Below are 19706 nucleotides of genomic sequence, written 5' to 3'. Positions count from 1 at the left end.
TCTTCTTATTTCTATTTCTCGTGTGTTTTTGTTCTACTTTAATTTATTGTACTACTGACATTGATTACTGCATTGTTGGGAAAGAGCTTGCAAGAAAGGCATTTCCCTGTACTTGTGCATGTGACAATAGAACTTGAAACTTGAAAAGAAAAAGGTTAAGAAAAAGTGAAGCAGAGAGAAAAAGGGAGAAAGAGAAAAGGAACTTGAGTGCAGGATAGTTAACAACAGAAGGATGTAGAATAGCCCTTACAGAGAAAGTGAAAGAAAGAAAGACAGAGCAAGAGAGAAGGAGTGGTGCCCGTTATCAGAGCATCTGTCTAATCAGCGCTGTCCAAGTGTTCATCTACATGCGGTGAAATGTATGGTTTCAGACCACCGTACCAATCACCAGGGAAACGTGTTGGAGAAAAGGGAAAAAGTTATCTGGCGAGGGCAGCACTCTCCCGCCAACACAATCTCCATTCATCTCAACCACTCTTCTCTCTCTCATTCTCTCCCTCTCTTATTCTCTCTCTCTCTCTTTCTGTCCCTTTCCTCTCTTTCTTGTCCATAAGCCTCTCTCTCTCATTCTCTCTCTCTCTCATTCTCTCCCTCTCTTATTCTCTCTCTCTCTCTTTCTGTCCCTTTCCTCTCTTTCTTGTCCATAAGTCTCTCTCTCTCTCTCTCATTCTCTCCCTCTCTTATTCTCTCATTCTCTCCCTCTCTTATTCTCTCCCTCTCCTATTCTCTCATTCTCTCCCTCTCTCATTCTCTCTCATTCTCTCCCTCTCTCATTCTCTCTCATTCTCTCTCATTCTCTCTCATTCTCTCCCTCTCTTATTCTCTCTTATTCTCCCATTCTCTCTCATTCTCTCTCATTCTCTCCCTCTCTCATTCTCTCCCTCTCTTATTCTCTCATTCTCTCTCATTCTCTCCCTCTCTCATTCTCTCCCTCTCTTATTCTCTCATTCGCTCTCATTCTCTCCCTCTCTTATTCTCTCATTCTCTCTCATTCTCTCCCTCTCTTATTCTCTCATTCTCTCTCATTCTCTCCCTCTCTTATTCTCTCATTCTCTCTTATTCTCTCATTCTCTCTTATTCTCTCATTCTCTCTCATTCTCTCATTCTCTCTCATTCTCTCCCTCTCTCATTCTCTCTTATTCTCTCATTCTCTCTCATTCTCTCCCTCTCTTATTCTCTCATTCTCTCTCATTCTCTCCCTCTCTTATTCTCTCATTCTCTCTTATTCTCTCATTCTCTCTTATTCTCTCATATTCTCTCATTCTCTCTTATTCTCTCATTCTCTCTCATTCTCTCCCTCTCTCATTCTCTCCCGCTCTCATTCTCTCCCTCTCTCATTCTCTCATTCTCTCCCTCTCTCATTCTCTCTCATTCTCTCTCATTCTCTCTCATTCTCTCATTCTCTCCCTCTCTCATTCTCTCTCATTCTCTCTCATTCTCTCTCATTCTCTCCCTCTCTTATTCTCTCTTATTCTCCCATTCTCTCTCATTCTCTCTCATTCTCTCCCTCTCTCATTCTCTCCCTCTCTTATTCTCTCATTCTCTCTCATTCTCTCCCTCTCTCATTCTCTCCCTCTCTTATTCTCTCATTCTCTCTCATTCTCTCCCTCTCTTATTCTCTCATTCTCTCTCATTCTCTCATTCTCTCTTATTCTCTCATTCTCTCATTCTCTCTCATTCTCTTTTATTCTCTCATTCTCTCTTATTCTCTCTTATTCTCTCATTCTCTCTTATTCTCTCATTCTCTCTTATTCTCTCTTATTCTCTCCCTCTCATTCTCTCATTCTCTCCCTCTCATTCTCTCTCATTCTCTCCCTCTCATTCTCTCTCATTCTCTCCCTCTCTTATTCTCTCATTCTCTCTTATTCTCTCATTCTCTCTTATTCTCTCATTCTCTCTTATTCTCTCATTCTCTCTTATTCTCTCATTCTCTCATTCTCTCTTATTCTCTCATTCTCTCATTCTCTCATTCTCTCTTATTCTCTCTTATTCTCTCTTATTCTCTCATTCTCTCCCTCTTATTCTCTCATTCTCTCCCTCTCATTCTCTCTCATTCTCTCCCTCTCATTCTCTCATTCTCATTCTCTTATTCTCTCATTCTCTCTTATTCTCTCATTCTCTCTTATTCTCTCATTCTCTCTTATTCTCTCATTCTCTCTTATTCTCTCATTCTCTCTTATTCTCTCATTCTCTCATTCTCTCATTCTCTCTTATTCTCTCTTATTCTCTCATTCTCTCTTATTCTCTCTTATTCTCTCATTCTCTCCCTCTTATCCTCTCATTCTCTCCCTCTCATTCTCTCTCATTCTCTCCCTCTCATTCTCTCATTCTCATTCTCTTATTCTCTCATTCTCTCTTATTCTCTCATTCTCTCTTATTCTCTCATTCTCTCTTATTCTCTCATTCTCTCATTCTCTCATTCTCTTATTCTCTCTCATTCTCTCATTCTCATTCTCTTATTCTCTCATTCTCTCTTATTCTCTCATTCTCTCTCATTCTCTCATTCTCTCATTCTCTCTCATTCTCTCTCATTCTCTCATTCTCTCTCATTCTCTCTTATTCTCTCATTCTCTCCCTCTTATTCTCTCATTCTCTCATTCTCTCATTCTCTCTTATTCTCTCTTATTCTCTCATTCTCTCTTATTCTCTCTTATTCTCTCATTCTCTCCCTCTTATCCTCTCATTCTCTCCCTCTCATTCTCTCTCATTCTCTCCCTCTCATTCTCTCATTCTCTCATTCTCTTATTCTCTCATTCTCTCTTATTCTCTCATTCTCTCTTATTCTCTCTTATTCTCTCATTCTCTCATTCTCTCATTCTCTCATTCTCTCTTATTCTCTCTCATTCTCTCATTCTCTCATTCTCATTCTCTTATTCTCTCATTCTCTCTTATTCTCTCATTCTCTCATTCTCTCTTATTCTCTCTCATTCTCTCATTCTCTCTTATTCTCTCTCATTCTCTCATTCTCTCATTCTCATTCTCTTATTCTCTCATTCTCTCTTATTCTCTCATTCTCTCTTATTCTCTCATTCTCTCTTATTCTCTCATTCTCTCATTCTCTCATTCTCTCATTCTCTTATTCTCTCTCATTCTCTCATTCTCATTCTCTTATTCTCTCATTCTCTCTTATTCTCTCATTCTCTCTTATTCTCTCATTCTCTCATTCTCTCATTCTCTCATTCTCTCTCATTCTCTCTCATTCTCTCATTCTCTCTCATTCTCTCTTATTCTCTCATTCTCTCCCTCTTATTCTCTCATTCTCTCCCTCTCATTCTCTCTCATTCTCTCCCTCTCATTCTCTCATTCTCATTCTCTTATTCTCTCATTCTCTCTTATTCTCTCATTCTCTCTTATTCTCTCTTATTCTCTCATTCTCTCATTCTCTCATTCTCTCTTATTCTCTCTCATTCTCTCATTCTCTCATTCTCATTCTCTTATTCTCTCATTCTCTCTTATTCTCTCATTCTCTCATTCTCTCTTATTCTCTCTCATTCTCTCATTCTCTCTTATTCTCTCTCATTCTCTCATTCTCTCATTCTCATTCTCTTATTCTCTCATTCTCTCTTATTCTCTCATTCTCTCTTATTCTCTTATTCTCTTATTCTCTCATTCTCTCATTCTCTCATTCTCTCTCATTCTCTCCCTCTCTCATTCTCTCATTCTCTCATTCTCTCATTCTCTCATTCTCTTATTCTCTCATTCTCTCATTCTCTTATTCTCTCATTCTCTCTTATTCTCTCCCTCTCTCATTCTCTCCCTCTCTTATTCTCTCATTCTCTCTTATTCTCTCATTCTCTCTTATTCTCTCATTCTCTCTTATTCTCTCATTCTCTCATTCTCTCATTCTCTTATTCTCTCTCATTCTCTCATTCTCTCATTCTCATTCTCTTATTCTCTCATTCTCTCTTATTCTCTCATTCTCTCTCATTCTCTCATTCTCTCTCATTCTCTCATTCTCTCTCATTCTCTCTTATTCTCTCATTCTCTCCCTCTCATTCTCTCTCATTCTCTCCCTCTCATTCTCTCATTCTCATTCTCTTATTCTCTCATTCTCTCTTATTCTCTCATTCTCTCTTATTCTCTCATTCTCTCTTATTCTCTCATTCTCTCATTCTCTCATTCTCTCATTCTCTCTTATTCTCTCTCATTCTCTCATTCTCTTATTCTCTCATTCTCTCATTCTCTCTTATTCTCTCATTCTCTCATTCTCTCTTATTCTCTCTCATTCTCTCATTCTCTCTTATTCTCTCTCATTCTCTCATTCTCATTCTCTTATTCTCTCATTCTCTCTTATTCTCTCATTCTCTCATTCTCTCTTATTCTCTCTCATTCTCTCATTCTCTCTTATTCTCTCTCATTCTCTCATTCTCTCATTCTCATTCTCTTATTCTCTCATTCTCTCTTATTCTCTCATTCTCTCTTATTCTCTCATTCTCTCATTCTCTCATTCTCTCTCATTCTCTCCCTCTCTCATTCTCTCATTCTCTCATTCTCTCATTCTCTTATTCTCTCATTCTCTCATTCTCTTATTCTCTCATTCTCTCTTATTCTCTCATTCTCTCTTATTCTCTCTCATTCTCTCATTCGCTCTTATTCTCTCTCATTCTCTCATTCTCATTCTCTTATTCTCTCATTCTCTCTTATTCTCTCATTCTCTCTTATTCTCTTATTCTCTCATTCTCTCATTCTCTCATTCTCTCATTCTCTCTCATTCTCTCATTCTCTCCCTCTTATTCTCTCATTCTCTCCCTCTTATTCTCTCATTCTCTCCCTCTTATTCTCTCATTCTCTCCCTCTTATTCTCTCATTCTCTCCCTCTTATTCTCTCATTCTCTCCCTCTTATTCTCTCATTCTCTCATTCTCTCATTCTCTCATTCTCTCTCATTCTCTCATTCTCTCCCTCTTATTCTCTCATTCTCTCCCTCTCATTCTCTCCCTCTCATTCTCTCCCTCTCATTCTCTCTCTCATTCTCTCTTATTCTCTCATTCTCTCATTCTCTCATTCTCTCTTATTCTCTCTCATTCTCTCATTCTCTTATTCTCTCATTCTCTCATTCTCTCTTATTCTCTCATTCTCTCATTCTCTCTTATTCTCTCTCATTCTCTCATTCTCTCTTATTCTCTCTCATTCTCTCATTCTCATTCTCTTATTCTCTCATTCTCTCTTATTCTCTCATTCTCTCATTCTCTCTTATTCTCTCTCATTCTCTCATTCTCTCTTATTCTCTCTCATTCTCTCATTCTCTCATTCTCATTCTCTTATTCTCTCATTCTCTCTTATTCTCTCATTCTCTCTTATTCTCTCATTCTCTCATTCTCTCATTCTCTCCCTCTCTCATTCTCTCATTCTCTCATTCTCTCATTCTCTTATTCTCTCATTCTCTCATTCTCTTATTCTCTCATTCTCTCTTATTCTCTCATTCTCTCTTATTCTCTCTCATTCTCTCATTCGCTCTTATTCTCTCTCATTCTCTCATTCTCATTCTCTTATTCTCTCATTCTCTCTTATTCTCTCATTCTCTCTTATTCTCTTATTCTCTCATTCTCTCATTCTCTCATTCTCTCATTCTCTCTCATTCTCTCATTCTCTCCCTCTTATTCTCTCATTCTCTCCCTCTTATTCTCTCATTCTCTCCCTCTTATTCTCTCATTCTCTCCCTCTTATTCTCTCATTCTCTCCCTCTTATTCTCTCATTCTCTCCCTCTTATTCTCTCATTCTCTCATTCTCTCATTCTCTCTCATTCTCTCATTCTCTCCCTCTTATTCTCTCATTCTCTCCCTCTCATTCTCTCCCTCTCATTCTCTCCCTCTCATTCTCTCCCTCTTATTCTCTCTCATTCTCTCATTCTCATTCTCTTATTCTCTCATTCTCTCTTATTCTCTCATTCTCTCTCATTCTCTCATTCTCTCATTCTCTCATTCTCTCATTCTCTTATTCTCTTATTCTCTTATTCTCTCATTCTCTCATTCTCTCCCTCTCATTCTCTCATTCTCTCCCTCTCATTCTCTCATTCTCTCCCTCTTATTCTCTCATTCTCTCCCTCTTATTCTCTCATTCTCTCATTCTCTCATTCTCTCTCATTCTCTCATTCTCTCATTCTCTCTCATTCTCTCATTCTCTCCCTCTCATTCTCTCATTCTCTCTCTCTCATTCTCTCTCTCTCATTCTCTCTCTCTCTCTCTCTTTCTGTCCCTTTCCTCTCTTTCTTGTCCATAAGTCTCTCATTCTCTCCCTCTCCCTCTCCCTCTCCCTCTCTCTCTCTTTCTGTCCCTTTCCTCTCTTTCTTGTCCATAAGTCTCTCTCCCTCTCCCTCTCCCTCTCCCTCTCTCTCTCTCTCTCTCTCTTCCACAAGACTTTCTCTCTCTCTCTTCCACAAGACTTTCTCTCTGTGAGTCTCAGCCAGTGTGCAAACACAGCATTTGCATTTAGATTAGCAAGGCAAAGGGAAACCTTGAAAACCTATGGAATTGGTAAGGTGGTAAAGGAGACTTGATGGAACAAGACAAAAATATAACTGTCTTTTCTGGCTTGAGTCAGCACCAGGATAGAACATAACATGGTACTTTTCTAATATCTGCCCTGGAGAGAAAGAAGAGGGGGTTTTGTGTGGTGGGCTATAGGGCTGGTCCATTGTATGTGCTCTATCGGTAAGGTCCATATGGGGGGTGCAGTTATGTTCCGCTCAGCTGTTTGCTAACTCTAGGAATTTATGATATGTGTTGGGTCTAAGGTTCTGTGTGTGTGTCTCTCTCTCTCTGTGTGTGTGCGCGCGTGTGTGCACGCGTGTGTGCACGTGTGTGTGTGAATTTGTGCGTGCATGTGTGTGTGCGCGTGCGTGTGTGTGTGTGTACATGCCTGTATTAAGCGTGTATGTTTTTTTAACCCTACCTTCCCTCTCAGTGGATGGTGGCTGGGGAGAGTGGACAGAATGGACGGTGTGCAGTGCGGAGTGTGCGAGGCAGCGCAGCAGAGAATGTACAGCCCCGGAGCCTAAACATGGAGGCAGGCTGTGTGACGGGGCCGCCCTGGGAACAGATAACTGCACCGGGGGCCTCTGCACTCAGAGTGAGTAATGTCACATGCAGCTTCATCTGGTAGATATTGTCATCATTCAAATCTTCATTATAATCTTCACCATCATCGTCTTTGTGATCAGCAGAATGTTCATCATAGGGATCATCATCATTATCGTCATCATCATCGTCAATACCACACTTATTTTGTTGAGAATTAAAACATTGCCAAAGACAGAGTAGTCTTCTATTGGCTGGCTCGTTTCCAGTTGCAACACCAGCAGTGCTGTGGACAAATCCATCCTTAGTTCCTTAGTGCTGCCATAAGCAGTGACCCACATACAGTGGTTTGACAGCATGGTATGGAAGCAGAGTTTCAATTATATCGTGACATTCAAGGGCATTTTTTCAGGGGACTTAGTATTTTTATTTTGTATAGAAACGTTTTATGGGCCTAAGTTAAGACGTGTATTTTAACAGTAAAAATGTCTTACCTTTTATTGTGGCATGAACACAACAATTGTCACTTCAAAAAGTAGGCTACCTGCGCACGTTCGTAATACAGTCCACTCCAAAATAATTCCAGCATCCAAACAGTGCACATTAGTTATAAAACACCAAACAGTGTAATGACATTGAGGGATGTTCATTAGACCTACACTCCATTAGCCTAAATTAATGTATGCGTTTTGCTGACCTTTTTTGTCAAAAGAAAAGTCAGGACACCTGAAAACGGGCTGAAATATTGGACGCAAATACAAATGAGAGAATAGGAGAATGATTAACTTATTAACTTAATGCCTTTTGTTACATATAGGGGAGCTCATGTCTCATGAGTTCATGGCCCCCCTGTAATCCACACACTGGATGAAAGTCCATACTTATTTCTTAATTCTTCTGATGCCCATATTTTCTCAAGTCATTTTTTAATCATCCATCCGTTCTCATCCTCCCTGAGGGAGATGCGGGAAGACAATCAGCCTTATGTTCTTCATGTCAATATCCACACACACTCACACACGCACAGACACACGCGCTCGATAAAATCCCTGGGTGATAGAAAATCCTATCACCGAGCCAATCTCACTGCCAACTGTAAGACACACACATTGAGATCATGATCACATTTGGGCATGTACACACGTGCGCGCACACACATACACTCCCCGTGTCATAAAGAGTATTATCACTGGGCCAATCTCACTACCACGACAAACACACACACACACACTTAAGGGTGCTCGTTGTAAAACAACTGCAGGTTACATCCTGTATTATTCCATTCAAGTAGAAGTGAAATGACATGGTGTCTCTGTGTCTTTGCAGATCGAAAGCTGCTACACGACGCCAAGCCACAGGGTGAGTTCTCCCCAACCACCATCCTACTTTAGAACACAATGTAGCACACAAAAACCACTATGGCTACTCTGCTATAACAGCCATTTATATGTTGTCATGCCACCTCTCACAGATACAACTCTCCAACCCAGAACTCCAACATCATGATCCAGATCCATTATTCCCACAAACATGATCATATCACCAATATTGAACATTATCTTTCCACCAGCATCATTATCCTATCGTTATTAACTACACTGTTACGGTAGTTTCCTCAGTTAAAATGGGTCTACTTACCACTATGTTTAGCCAATTGAACAAAGTTTCTACCGGTAGCTTGTAAACATTACCAGCTAACAGTACGTTGGCAAACGCGCCCTTCTGCTGCTTGACAGGCAGAGCCCACAAAAGATGGGAAATAACCTAAACCACTCAGGTATAGTTCATTTGATTTTATATCACTCAAATATCCAGTTAATGGTGGCCAATATTGAGAGATATTGTCAGGCTACCCTCACATATCTGAAGTGACATGATCAATTGATGTTTATTGATCATGAACAGCATGCAGTGACTGCTGTATAACTCTGATGATAGAGCGACTGTAAATGTGCGCAATTGTTTTGAATGGAATAATCGGAACTGTGTATTTCTGATTTATGCTTTTCGAGAGGTGATGATATTACAACCAAAGATGATTATTCTTTTTAATTATTAATTTTATTTAAAAAATGGACCCCTTTCTCTCCCCAATATGGTGGTATCCAATTACATTGGACGTACCAAGTACGGACTCGGGAGAGGTGAAGGTCGAGAGACCTGTGCTTCCTCCGAAACACAACCCAGCCAAGGCACACTGCTTCTTGACACAATGCCCACCTAACCCGGAAGCCAGCCGCACCAATCTGTCGGAGGAAACACCGTACACCTGGCGACCGTGTCAGCGTCCACTGCGCCCGGCCCGCCACACGAGTCGCTAGTGCGCGATGGGACAAGGACATCCCTGCCGGCCAAACCTTCCCCTAACACGGACGACGCTGGGCCAGTTGTGCGCCGTCCCATGGGTCTCCCAGTCACGGCGGGTTGCGGCAGAGCCTGGACCCAGAATCTCTAGTGGCACAGCTAGCACTGCGATGCAGGGCCTTTGGGAGGTCTACAACCAAATAGTTAACATTTATTAAACAATCCTTTGAAAATGGCATGCAGTTGTCAATGGTTTTAGCAGAGCTGGGATCTTCTTGTCCCCCAGCAGGCAAATCGAATGCTCTGCACCTTATTGTGTCTTTTTATTCATAACAACCTATACATGAAACCTTATTATCACGATGAACACCATCAAAATAATGATCTTAATCATAAAATGCTATTTTAATGCCAATTACTTGTGACACCACAACTGTCACAGTTTTAGTTTTGTTTTCTTCTTCGTGGGAGTGAGGGAAAAAGACGCAGCCAGTCAGCCAGTCTGCCAAAACTTAGCGAGCCCCCAATTAACCTGCCACTTTTAGCTGCTAATGCCTCTTTTGCATATTTTGGCAAATGCTCCTTTTCTTGGAGCTTCAGTCTACTTAGCGATTTTCTCAGTCCTGTTCCTGTGCAGATCTCATTATCTTTGGAGAACAAGCTAAGCCAGCAGTGCTTCTCTTTACACACAAACAAACCTTTTTTAAATCTGTTGTGGTGTACTGGTGAGACTGGATACAGCATAATCATTGCAGATAAGCCAATTCATTAAATTAGTCTTGTCACAATATAGGGTGTTCACCCATAAAAGTATTAATTCATTCAAGGTTTATACAAATCAATAGAGAATTGTGTCAGAAAAATTGTCCAAACCCTATGTCTCTACCATATACAGCACCTGTCAAAAGTTTGGACACACCTACTCATTCAAGGTTTTTTCTTTATTTTTACTATTTTCTACATTGTAGAATAATAGTGAAGACTAAAAACTATGAAATAACACATATGGAATCATGTAGTAACCCAAAAACTGTTAAACAGTGTTGAGATTCTTCAAAGTAGCCACCCTTTGCCTTGATGACAGCTTTGCACACTCCTGGCATTCTCTCAACCAGCTTCATGAAGTAGTCACCTGGAATGCATATGAGCCAATCAGTTGTGTTGTGACAAGGTAGGGGTGGTATACAGCATAGCCCTATTTGGTAAAAGACCAAGTCAATATTATGGCAAGAACAGCTCAGATAAGCAAAGAGAAACGACAGTCCATCATTACTTTAAGACATGAAGGTCAGTCAATGCGGAAAATTTCAAGAACTTTTAAAGTTTCTTCAAGTGCAGTCGCAAAAAACATCAAGCGCTATAATGAAACTGGCTCTCATTTTTCTTTGTTTTTACTCTCTTCTAAGTTGTAGAATAATAGTGAAGACATCAAAACTATGAAATAACACATATGGAATCATGTGGTAACCAAAAAAGTGTTAAAAAAATCTAAATATATTTAACATTTTAGATTCTTCAAAGTAGCCACCCTTTGCCTTGATGACAGCTTTGCACACTCTTGGCATTCTCTCAACTAGCTTCACCTGGACTGCTTTTCCAGCAGTCTTGAAGGAGTTCCCACATATGGTGAGCACTTGTTGGCTGCTTTTCCTTCACTCTGCGTTCCATGAAGGTCAGTCAATGCAGAAAATTTCAAGAACTTTAAAAATTTCTAAACAGCAAATTAACGTTCTTATTTAATCAACACTGTCAAGTACAAGTATATTAAGGTAATATTGTAGAGAACAATAGAAAGATTAATGCTATGTTATTTATAATGACATAGGGCAAAGAAAATGTTTTGACATAAATGTCATAGATGCCTCTTGAATTGCCCAGTCTTTCTCTATATTCTAGAGCAGTGAGTGAACGCCCTACACAATCCCAGTAGAACGCTAAGGGGCTTCCGAGTGATGCCAGAGCGAAACAGCCCTTTGAGATGACAGTCAGGTGCCGGGCTTGATTAGAATCCTAGTTGTGTGCGTGTGCATATGTGTGTGTGCATATGTGTGTGTCTGACACACCAGTCAGGTGCTGGGGTGATTAGGACGACTTTCCTAGCAAGCTTCCTCATTAGTGCGTTAACAGGATGCAGTGGGGGAAAATACCGCACCACAGCGGAGTGAGGAGACAGGAAATGGAGAACAATAAGCCACAGAAGGAAGCAGGTTGAAACCTGGAATGTTTCTGTCCAAAAATAACTCCTGCTAGAAACTTTTCAGTAGTACCTTAGAAGTTTTCAGGGGAAGCGCATTTAGAGAGGTTACTGTGAAAGTTTGGGGTAAACATGACTTTACTGTGCCTCTCCCAAAGCGTTTTAATTCAACATATTTTAAAATGAGGTGCAAACGTTGTGCAGCAGGGAAAGTTGTGTTGGTCTGGCCAGTATAGCAAGAGATATAGATGCCACTTGACTTGACCCTACCATCATTAGGCCCATATAACACTATTATAATATGACCTTCTGAATTCTACTCTGAATATAGCTCTGAGTTGATACCTTGTCTTTTTCTCTGATGTTTATACTTTGATTAAAGTATCTCTCGCTCTCTCACCCCCCCAGGTCTGGAGGTTAGCAGTGACGTAGCGCTGTATTCGGGCCTGGCGGCAGGGGTGGTGACTGTGGTGGTGTTGATTGTGGCAGTGACCCTCTACCGGAGGAACCAGAGCGAGTACGGTGTGGACGTCATTGACTCCTCCGCCCTCACTGGGGGCTTTCAGTCCTTTAGCTTCAAGACCGCCTGCCAAGGTGAGCTCAGAGAACACAAACACACAGACAGACACAAACACACAGCTGAACACACAGCTGAACACACATGAACTTTGGATAAGATGAGCCAGGGAGGGGCACACATACACATACACACATACACACGCCAAGTTGAAGCAGAAAGACACACACACTTACACTGCTCAAGATACACATTGCTGTGGTCCAACAGAAGCTCAGTGTGTGTGACTGACTGTCCTTGGTGGTTACTTTGCGCTCCATTCAATCGATGTGTGTTTAATTACTTCATTTAAAAAAAGTAATTGTATCCAACAGCAAGGTTCTGTTTGGTTTGCTCAGTGACACAGTAGGGTGTTGTCAGCGCTGTCTAACTTATCTGTCTCTCTATCGTTCTCCCTATCTCTCCCTCTCGCTTTTGCTCTCTTTCTGTCTCTTTCTTTCTCTCTCTCATCCTGTCTGGAGTGGAGTGGAGCAGAGACACAGCTCTCATTTCTCATGATCTTGTCTCTCTCTTCCAGACAATCTCTCTCTCTTTCACACACACACACACACACACACCTCCCCCCAACTGTTCAGCACCCCCATGGTGTTGATGATGGGGGAAAACGCTGTCTCAGGTGCCGCTCCAGAATCTCCCATAAGTGTTCAATTGGGTTGAGATCTGGTGATTGAGATGGCCATGGCATATGGTTTACATCGTTTCCATGCTCATCAAACCATTCAGTGACCACTCGTTCCTTGTGGATAGGGGCATTGTCATCCTATGGGAGCATAGCCATGGTAGCCAAAATTATGGCCTACCCAGCATTTGTATACATAACCCAAAACATGATGGGATGTTAATTGCTTAATTAACTCAGGAACCACACCTGTGTGGAAGCACCTGTTTTCAATATAATTTGTACCCCTCATTCACTCAAGTGTTTCCATTATTTTGGAAGTTACCTATATATATCTGCTCTACACTGAGTGTATAAAACATGACACACTCTTTCAATGACATAGACTGACTAGATGAATCCAGGTGAAAGCTAAGACCCCTTATTTGGGCATCTGTCCTCCCAGAGAATTGGAGTAACACACACACACACTCAAACATGGTCAGTAGACACTGGCGTTGAGGTTCCCCCGGAGGTTGGGCCCCCCAGAAAGTATATGAACACCTCATAAGCCATGAATTACTTGTTTTTTATCACAGGAAATTTGCTTGAATGTCAGGACAATCGTTGTCCGGTAGGGAAACTTTATTTTTCTAGTTGAAAAAAAATATTTTGTTGGATTATTTGAGTTTAAAATGTACATTTAGGGGAATTTTATATGGAAAATATTTGGTTTTGGAATTTTCAAAATACTTTCAATACTATTAATTTCCATGTCGGCTTTATGCCTTTATGCTCCATGACTCTGGAGATTTGGTGAACTCTGTCAGATTAGTGTAAAATCCTAAATGAATCAGGACTGAGCAGGGTCATCTATACCATAAGGACCCCTTATTCATGTCCTCATTACATGTAGCACAACAAGACCACTCATGGTCTGGAAAGTTCTCTACTTTTGATAGGTGTAAACAAACAATATTGGAATAACTAATAGAATATGAATTTTGGTTAAAATACGTTACATTTAATTAGGTTTAAGAGTCATAAAGCAACTGAAGGAAACTAAATTGCTACTCTGTATGCCAAAGATAAGAAAAATCTACATAAAACATCAACTCAGATTTTTGTCTAACGTCCACTCCGTCAGAGTGCTGAAAGATCTGATAGAATGGTTATGTTTTTATTAAGGATTTACAAATGTATAGTTTTCCATATTTTACAAATGTTTGTATTGAACTTTAATTTTTAGAGGCAAAAATATGTCTGTTTTCAGAATCTGTTGTCAACTCTGTCAGTGGCTTGTCAACTAAACTCAGCAAAGAAAGAAACGTCCCTTTTTCAGGACCCTGTCTTTCAAAGATAATTTGTAAAAATCCAAATAACTTCACAGATCTTCATTGTAAAGGGTTTAAACACTGTTTCCCATGCTTGTTCAATGAACCATAAACAATTACTGAACATGCACCTGTGGAACGGTCATTAAGACACTAACAGCTTACAGACGGTAGGCAATGAAGGTCACCATTATGAAAACTTAGGACACTAAAAAGAGGCCTTTCTACTGACTCTGAAAAACACCAAAAGAAAGATGCCCAGGGTCCCTGCTCATCTGCGTGAACGTGCCTTAGGCATGCTGCAAGGAGGCATGAGGACTGCAGATGTGGCCAGGGCAATAAATTGCAATGTCCGTACTGTGAGATGCCTAAGACAGCACTACAGGGAGACAGGATGGACAGCTGATCGTCCTCGCAGTGGCAGACCACGTGTAACAACACCTGCACAGGATCGGTACATCCGAACATCACACCTGTGGGACAGGTACAGGATGGCAACAACAACTGCCCGAGTTACACCAGGAACGCACAATCCCTCCATCAGTGCTCAGACTGTCCGCAATAGGCTGAGAGAGGCTGGACTGAGGGCTTGTAGGCCTGTTGTAAGGCAGGTCCTCACCAGACATCACCGGCAACAACGTCGCCTATGGGCACAAACCCACAGTCGCTGGACCAGACAGGACTGGCAAAAAGTGCTCTTCACTGACGAGTCGCGGTTTTGTCTCACCAGGGGTCATGGTCGGATTTGCGTTTATCGTCGAAGGAATGAGCGTTACACAGAGACCTGTACTCTGGAGCAGGATCAATTTGGAGGTGGAGGGTCCATCATGGTGTCACAGCATCATCGGACTGAGCTTGTTGTCATTGCAGGCAATCTCAACGCTGTGCGGTACAGGGAAGACATCATCCTCCCTCATGTGGTACCCTTCCTGCAGGCTCATCCTGACATGACCCTCATGCTTGACAATGCCACCAGCCATACTGCTCGTTATGTGCGTGATTTCCTGCAAGACAGGAATGTCAGTGTTCTGCCATGGCCAGCGAAGAGCCCGCATCTCAATGCCATTGAGCCCATCTGGGACCTGTTGGATTGGAGGGTGAGGGCTAGGGCCATTCCCCCCAGAAATATCCAGGAACTTGCAGGTGCCTTGGTGGCAGAGTGGGGTAACATCTCACAGCAAGAACTGTCAAATCTGGTGCAGTCCATGAGGAGGAGATGCACTGCAGTACTTAATGCAGCTGGTGGCCACACCAGATACTGACTGTTACTTTTGATTTTGACCCCCCTTTTGTTCAGGGACACATTATTCAATTTCTGTTAGTCACGTCTGTGGAACTTGTTCAGTTTATGACTCAGTTGTTGAATCTTGTTATGTTCATACAAATATTTACACAAGTTAAGGTTGCTGAACATTAACGCAGTTGACAGTGAGAGGACGTTTCTTTTTTTGCTGAGTTTACATCACTGATCTAGGGTCCCACCAAGCCTCAGTTTTCCCATCTGATCAACCATTTGGCTCCCAAGTGGCGCAGCGGTCTAAGGCACTGCATCTTAGTGCTAGAGGCGTCACTACAGACACTGGTTTGATTCCAGACTGTATCACAACTGGCTGTGATTGGGAGTCCCATAGAGCGGCGCGCAATTGGCCCAGCATCGTCCGGTTTAGGGTTTGGCCGAGGTAGGCCTTCATTGTAAATAAGAATTTGTTCTTAACTGACTTGCCTAGTTCAATAAAGGTTCAATAAATACAACCAATAGACAAGTTTGTCTATTCTTAGTAGCTTTAAGTCTCATGTAGTAGTCCAACTCACTAAGAAACACAAGTTGGAATCAAATTAAAGTTCTAAAGATAAAGAAACTCTCTCAATTATAACACACACGTATAAAATCTCATTAGCTCATTTCGCACTCTCTTGGCCATTAGCGGAGAGTTTTATACAGATAGTTGTTGCTTTGGAGGGGTGTTTGTTACACCTCTATTGCAGTGACAAGTACTTTGAGGCACTTCCCGTTGTCATGGTGAGGTGTATTTAGCGTCCCAGTTTCCATAGTGAAGATATTGTTCACTATGGAAAGGGACAGTCAAGGGACTTGCCCATGGCAGTCTTGAGGCTCTAGTTGGTCCATTCACCAATCCTGGAGGGGGTAGGAAGCGATATCTATTGACAATGTAAGATTTTGAAATATGTTTGATTATGTACCAGGGAAAAACAAACTAATTGTAAAAAAAAATAAAAAAATAAATCATTGGTGACAGAATATAATATCCGTACCTTGTTCCAGTGTTCATGATCTCGGTCACTCAAGATGACCTCAGGAGAACCGTGTGTGTAGAAGATGTCTGTCAATCGCCTTGAAGGTGGCCTCGTCAGTCTTGTCTTTGATGGGTATCATACAAAACAAAAATCGATTTTTGGTTTCAAGCCTTTTTAATGGGTTACAGAAGGGAATTTAGAGTTAAGCATGTACTCCTCCTTTACTGACCTTAATGGGTATTGCCTCCATCCACTTGGTAAAGTGATCGGTCGCCATCAGACACCAGCTGTTGACATTCCTGGATTTCGTGAAGGGTCCGATGAGGTCCACCCCTAACATGTAAAGTGTTAGAGAGAAGATTACTTTATTCTTACCCGTATCTGTGTCATACAGTATGCAGATTTTCATATTTGTAAGGATACTGACACACACACACAATAATATTGAACTCTGCTGTGGTCAAATAAAGCAACCATTACAAATGACTTATCAGGGCAAAATTTGAATTGGGACACTTACCAATCATGTCACATGGTGAAACAACTTTGATGGGCTTCAATTCCGGTGCCACAGTCGTCGCCCTCTCAAACCTCTGACAGGCTAGACAGGGTGCTGACCTTTAAGCAAAAAGTGACAAATTGAAACATTGTGTGCTCTCTGATATAACATTCATTGAAATCATAATTTCAGATATAATAGAATGTGATTCATAAACAAGAGGTTATTTCACTTGCCCAGCTGTCCACCTCCTTGACAATTCCCTGTCAGAATAAGTGTATGTTGATTTTGGCAATCATGCACTTCACTCCAAATTGGCCAGCATGCATCTCAGTCAGCACAGCCTCCTTCTCCTTAGTAAAATTTACCCTCCTGTCTGGCTGGCCATCCTTCCCCCGTAGGTACATGTGATTGTCTAACAAGTTGGAAGAGAAGAGTTGCTGAAATACTCAAGTCTAAGTACATTTGCACTGCTGTCTTTCTGTCGGTCTTCCACTCTATGTCTGTCTAGCGAAGACACCTAGTTAAAGGGCATTTTGAATTACCATAATTGCTTACACCAATCCATTTGATTGATCAAGGTTAACTTATAGCTAGATACCTCAATATGACAGACATAACTATATCAGTGGAGGCTGCTGAGGGGAGGAGGGCTCATAATAATGGCTGGAATGGAGTCAATGGATTGGTATCAACCACATGGAAACCACATTCCATTTACTCCAATACAGACATTATGAGCCATCCTCCCCTCTGCAGCCCCCATTGAACTATATGAATAACTAGCAAAATGTAGATGACCAACTAGCTAGATGATAAATGGTTGTAGAAAAATGGTTGTACATAGTGTGGCGGTTTCGGCGCCATGATCTTGGTAAGGAAGGGTTTACGCATACAAACACACCACCAGTCCACGTGAAGGGTTTACATGGTTATTTTTTTATCAGGTACCGGCAGTGTTCCTGATATACAAAACTCAAACAAAGTAAATACATCATCACCAGTGGAAGGTCCACCACTCTGTGTCTTTGGAGGTTCACTCCATGTTGAAATCTTCAGTTCCCTTATTCCGGTAAACCTCCTTCTCCACCTTATGGTCAGTCTCTCCAATAGCCTCCTCCTCGTTCACCTCCCGGGGTCAAAGGACAGACCAAGAAAGCAAACCCAGGGCGCAGTTAAGTAGAGGCCCCTGATTGGTTTCACCTGTCTGCCGTTTAGTCTCCAATTACAACTGGAGACAGGTGTGGCTGTTCTGCTGCAGTCTGGCAGTTTCCCCTGAGCTGTCCATAGTCCTGCCTCTGGGGAATACTTCTCATTGCCCTGGCAGCCAGAAAACACAGAAACCTCGCAGGCACATACCATCCATCCACCATACAACCCCTGAAACCGCTACATACCTTCCCCCTCAGCGTTGACCCTGTGGTCAGAGCGGTCGAAGAAAACATGGCATGCATACGGGACATGGCATCAGCATTACCATGTTTAGAACCCGAACGGTGGACGATCCGATAGTGGAACGGCTGGAGGCTGAGGAGCCACCGGCTTTAGTGTCCTTATTCTGCTTCATCCAGGTGAGGAGAGCGTGATCTGTCATCAACACAAACTTGCAGCCCAGAACATAATATTTCAAGGACTTCAGAGCCCATTTGATTGCCAAACACTCTTTTTCCACTGTTGCATATTTGGTTTTGCGGGGGATCAACTTACGGCTAATGTACATCACAGGATGTTCCTCTCCCTCCACTTCTTTTGCGAGAGTTACAGCTCCAATTCCAGTGTCCGGTGCATCTGTCTGTACAATCACAAGTTTTAGAAATCCGTTGAATACAACACAGGCCGCGCATAAGGCCGTTTTCAATTTCTGAAATGCCTCTTCGGCCGCAGTGTTCCACTGTACCATGGCAAGTTTGGCCTTCCGGGTCAGGTCACACAGGGGTCCTGCAATGATTGATGAAATGTCTGTAACAACAGGTTATTCCCAGGAAAGCCCTTACCTGTTTCTTGTTCACTGGTTGAGGCCAATCCTGGATCGCAGCAAACTTCTTCTCTTGTGGTTTGATCAACCCTAGCCCTATGGAATAGCCCAGATACTTTGCTTCACTTACCCCCAGCGTGCATTTCTTTGGGTTGGCTGTGAGTCCTGCTTGTCGAAGGGCGTTAGTACACTGTTAGTCATATTAGGTGCTCTTCCCACGTGACTGTGGATTATCACATCGTCCAGCTAGGCTGCAGTATAGGATTGATGTGGCCGCAAAATGTGGTCCATCAGCCTTTGAAACATTGCAGGGGCTCCATGAAGTCCAAAGGGCAGTCGCACATATTGGAACAGCCCGTCTAGAGTGGTGAATGCCGTCTTCTCGAGAGCTGCCCAGGGTCAGAGGAACCTGACAATACCCCTTGGTTAGATCAAGTGTACTGATGAACCGGGCATTTCCCAGTCTTTCAATCAACTCATCTATTTTCGGCATGGGATAAGCATCAAATTCCAAAATAGCATTCAACTTACGGAAGTCATTACAGAATCGTTGTTGTTGTTGCCTACCCATCACCACCTGAGGGTGTCCCGTCAGGAAGTCCAGGATTCAGATGGAGGTGTTCAGTCCCAGGGTCCTTAGCTTAGTGATGAGCTTGGAGGGCACTATGGTGTTGAACGCTGAGCTGTAGACAATGAACAGCATTCTCACATAGGTTTTCCTTTTGCAAAGTGGAAAAGAGAAGTATGGAGTGCAATAGAGATTGCGTCATCTGTGGATCTGTTGGGGCGATATGCAAATTGGAGTGGATCGAATGTGTCTGGGATGATGGCGTTGATGTAAACCATGACTAGCCTTTCAAAGCATTTCATGGCTACAGATGTGAGTGCTATGGGGCGATAGTAATTTAGACAAGTTACTTTGGCGTTCTTGGGCACAGGGACTTGACATTTTC

At 42.0% G+C, this 19706-nt stretch overlaps 1 protein-coding gene across 1 annotated transcript in view; it reads left to right on the top strand.

Annotated features, from left to right (window-relative positions):
• The window catches only part of LOC120021886 (netrin receptor UNC5D-like), a 124684-nt gene that overhangs the window by 64690 nt on the left and 40288 nt on the right, over positions 1 to 19706 (top strand). Inside the window, exons 9-11 of the mRNA XM_038965726.1 lie at positions 6904 to 7068; positions 8343 to 8375; positions 11923 to 12108. Coding sequence (XP_038821654.1) covers positions 6904 to 7068; positions 8343 to 8375; positions 11923 to 12108 — 384 coding nt within the window. The remainder of the gene's footprint in view (positions 1 to 6903; positions 7069 to 8342; positions 8376 to 11922; positions 12109 to 19706) is intronic.

The sequence above is a fragment of the Salvelinus namaycush genome, chromosome 26, assembly GCF_016432855.1.
Source record: "Salvelinus namaycush isolate Seneca chromosome 26, SaNama_1.0, whole genome shotgun sequence".
Lineage (NCBI taxonomy): Eukaryota > Metazoa > Chordata > Actinopteri > Salmoniformes > Salmonidae > Salvelinus > Salvelinus namaycush.
This window is presented reverse-complemented; position numbering and strand designations above follow the sequence as displayed.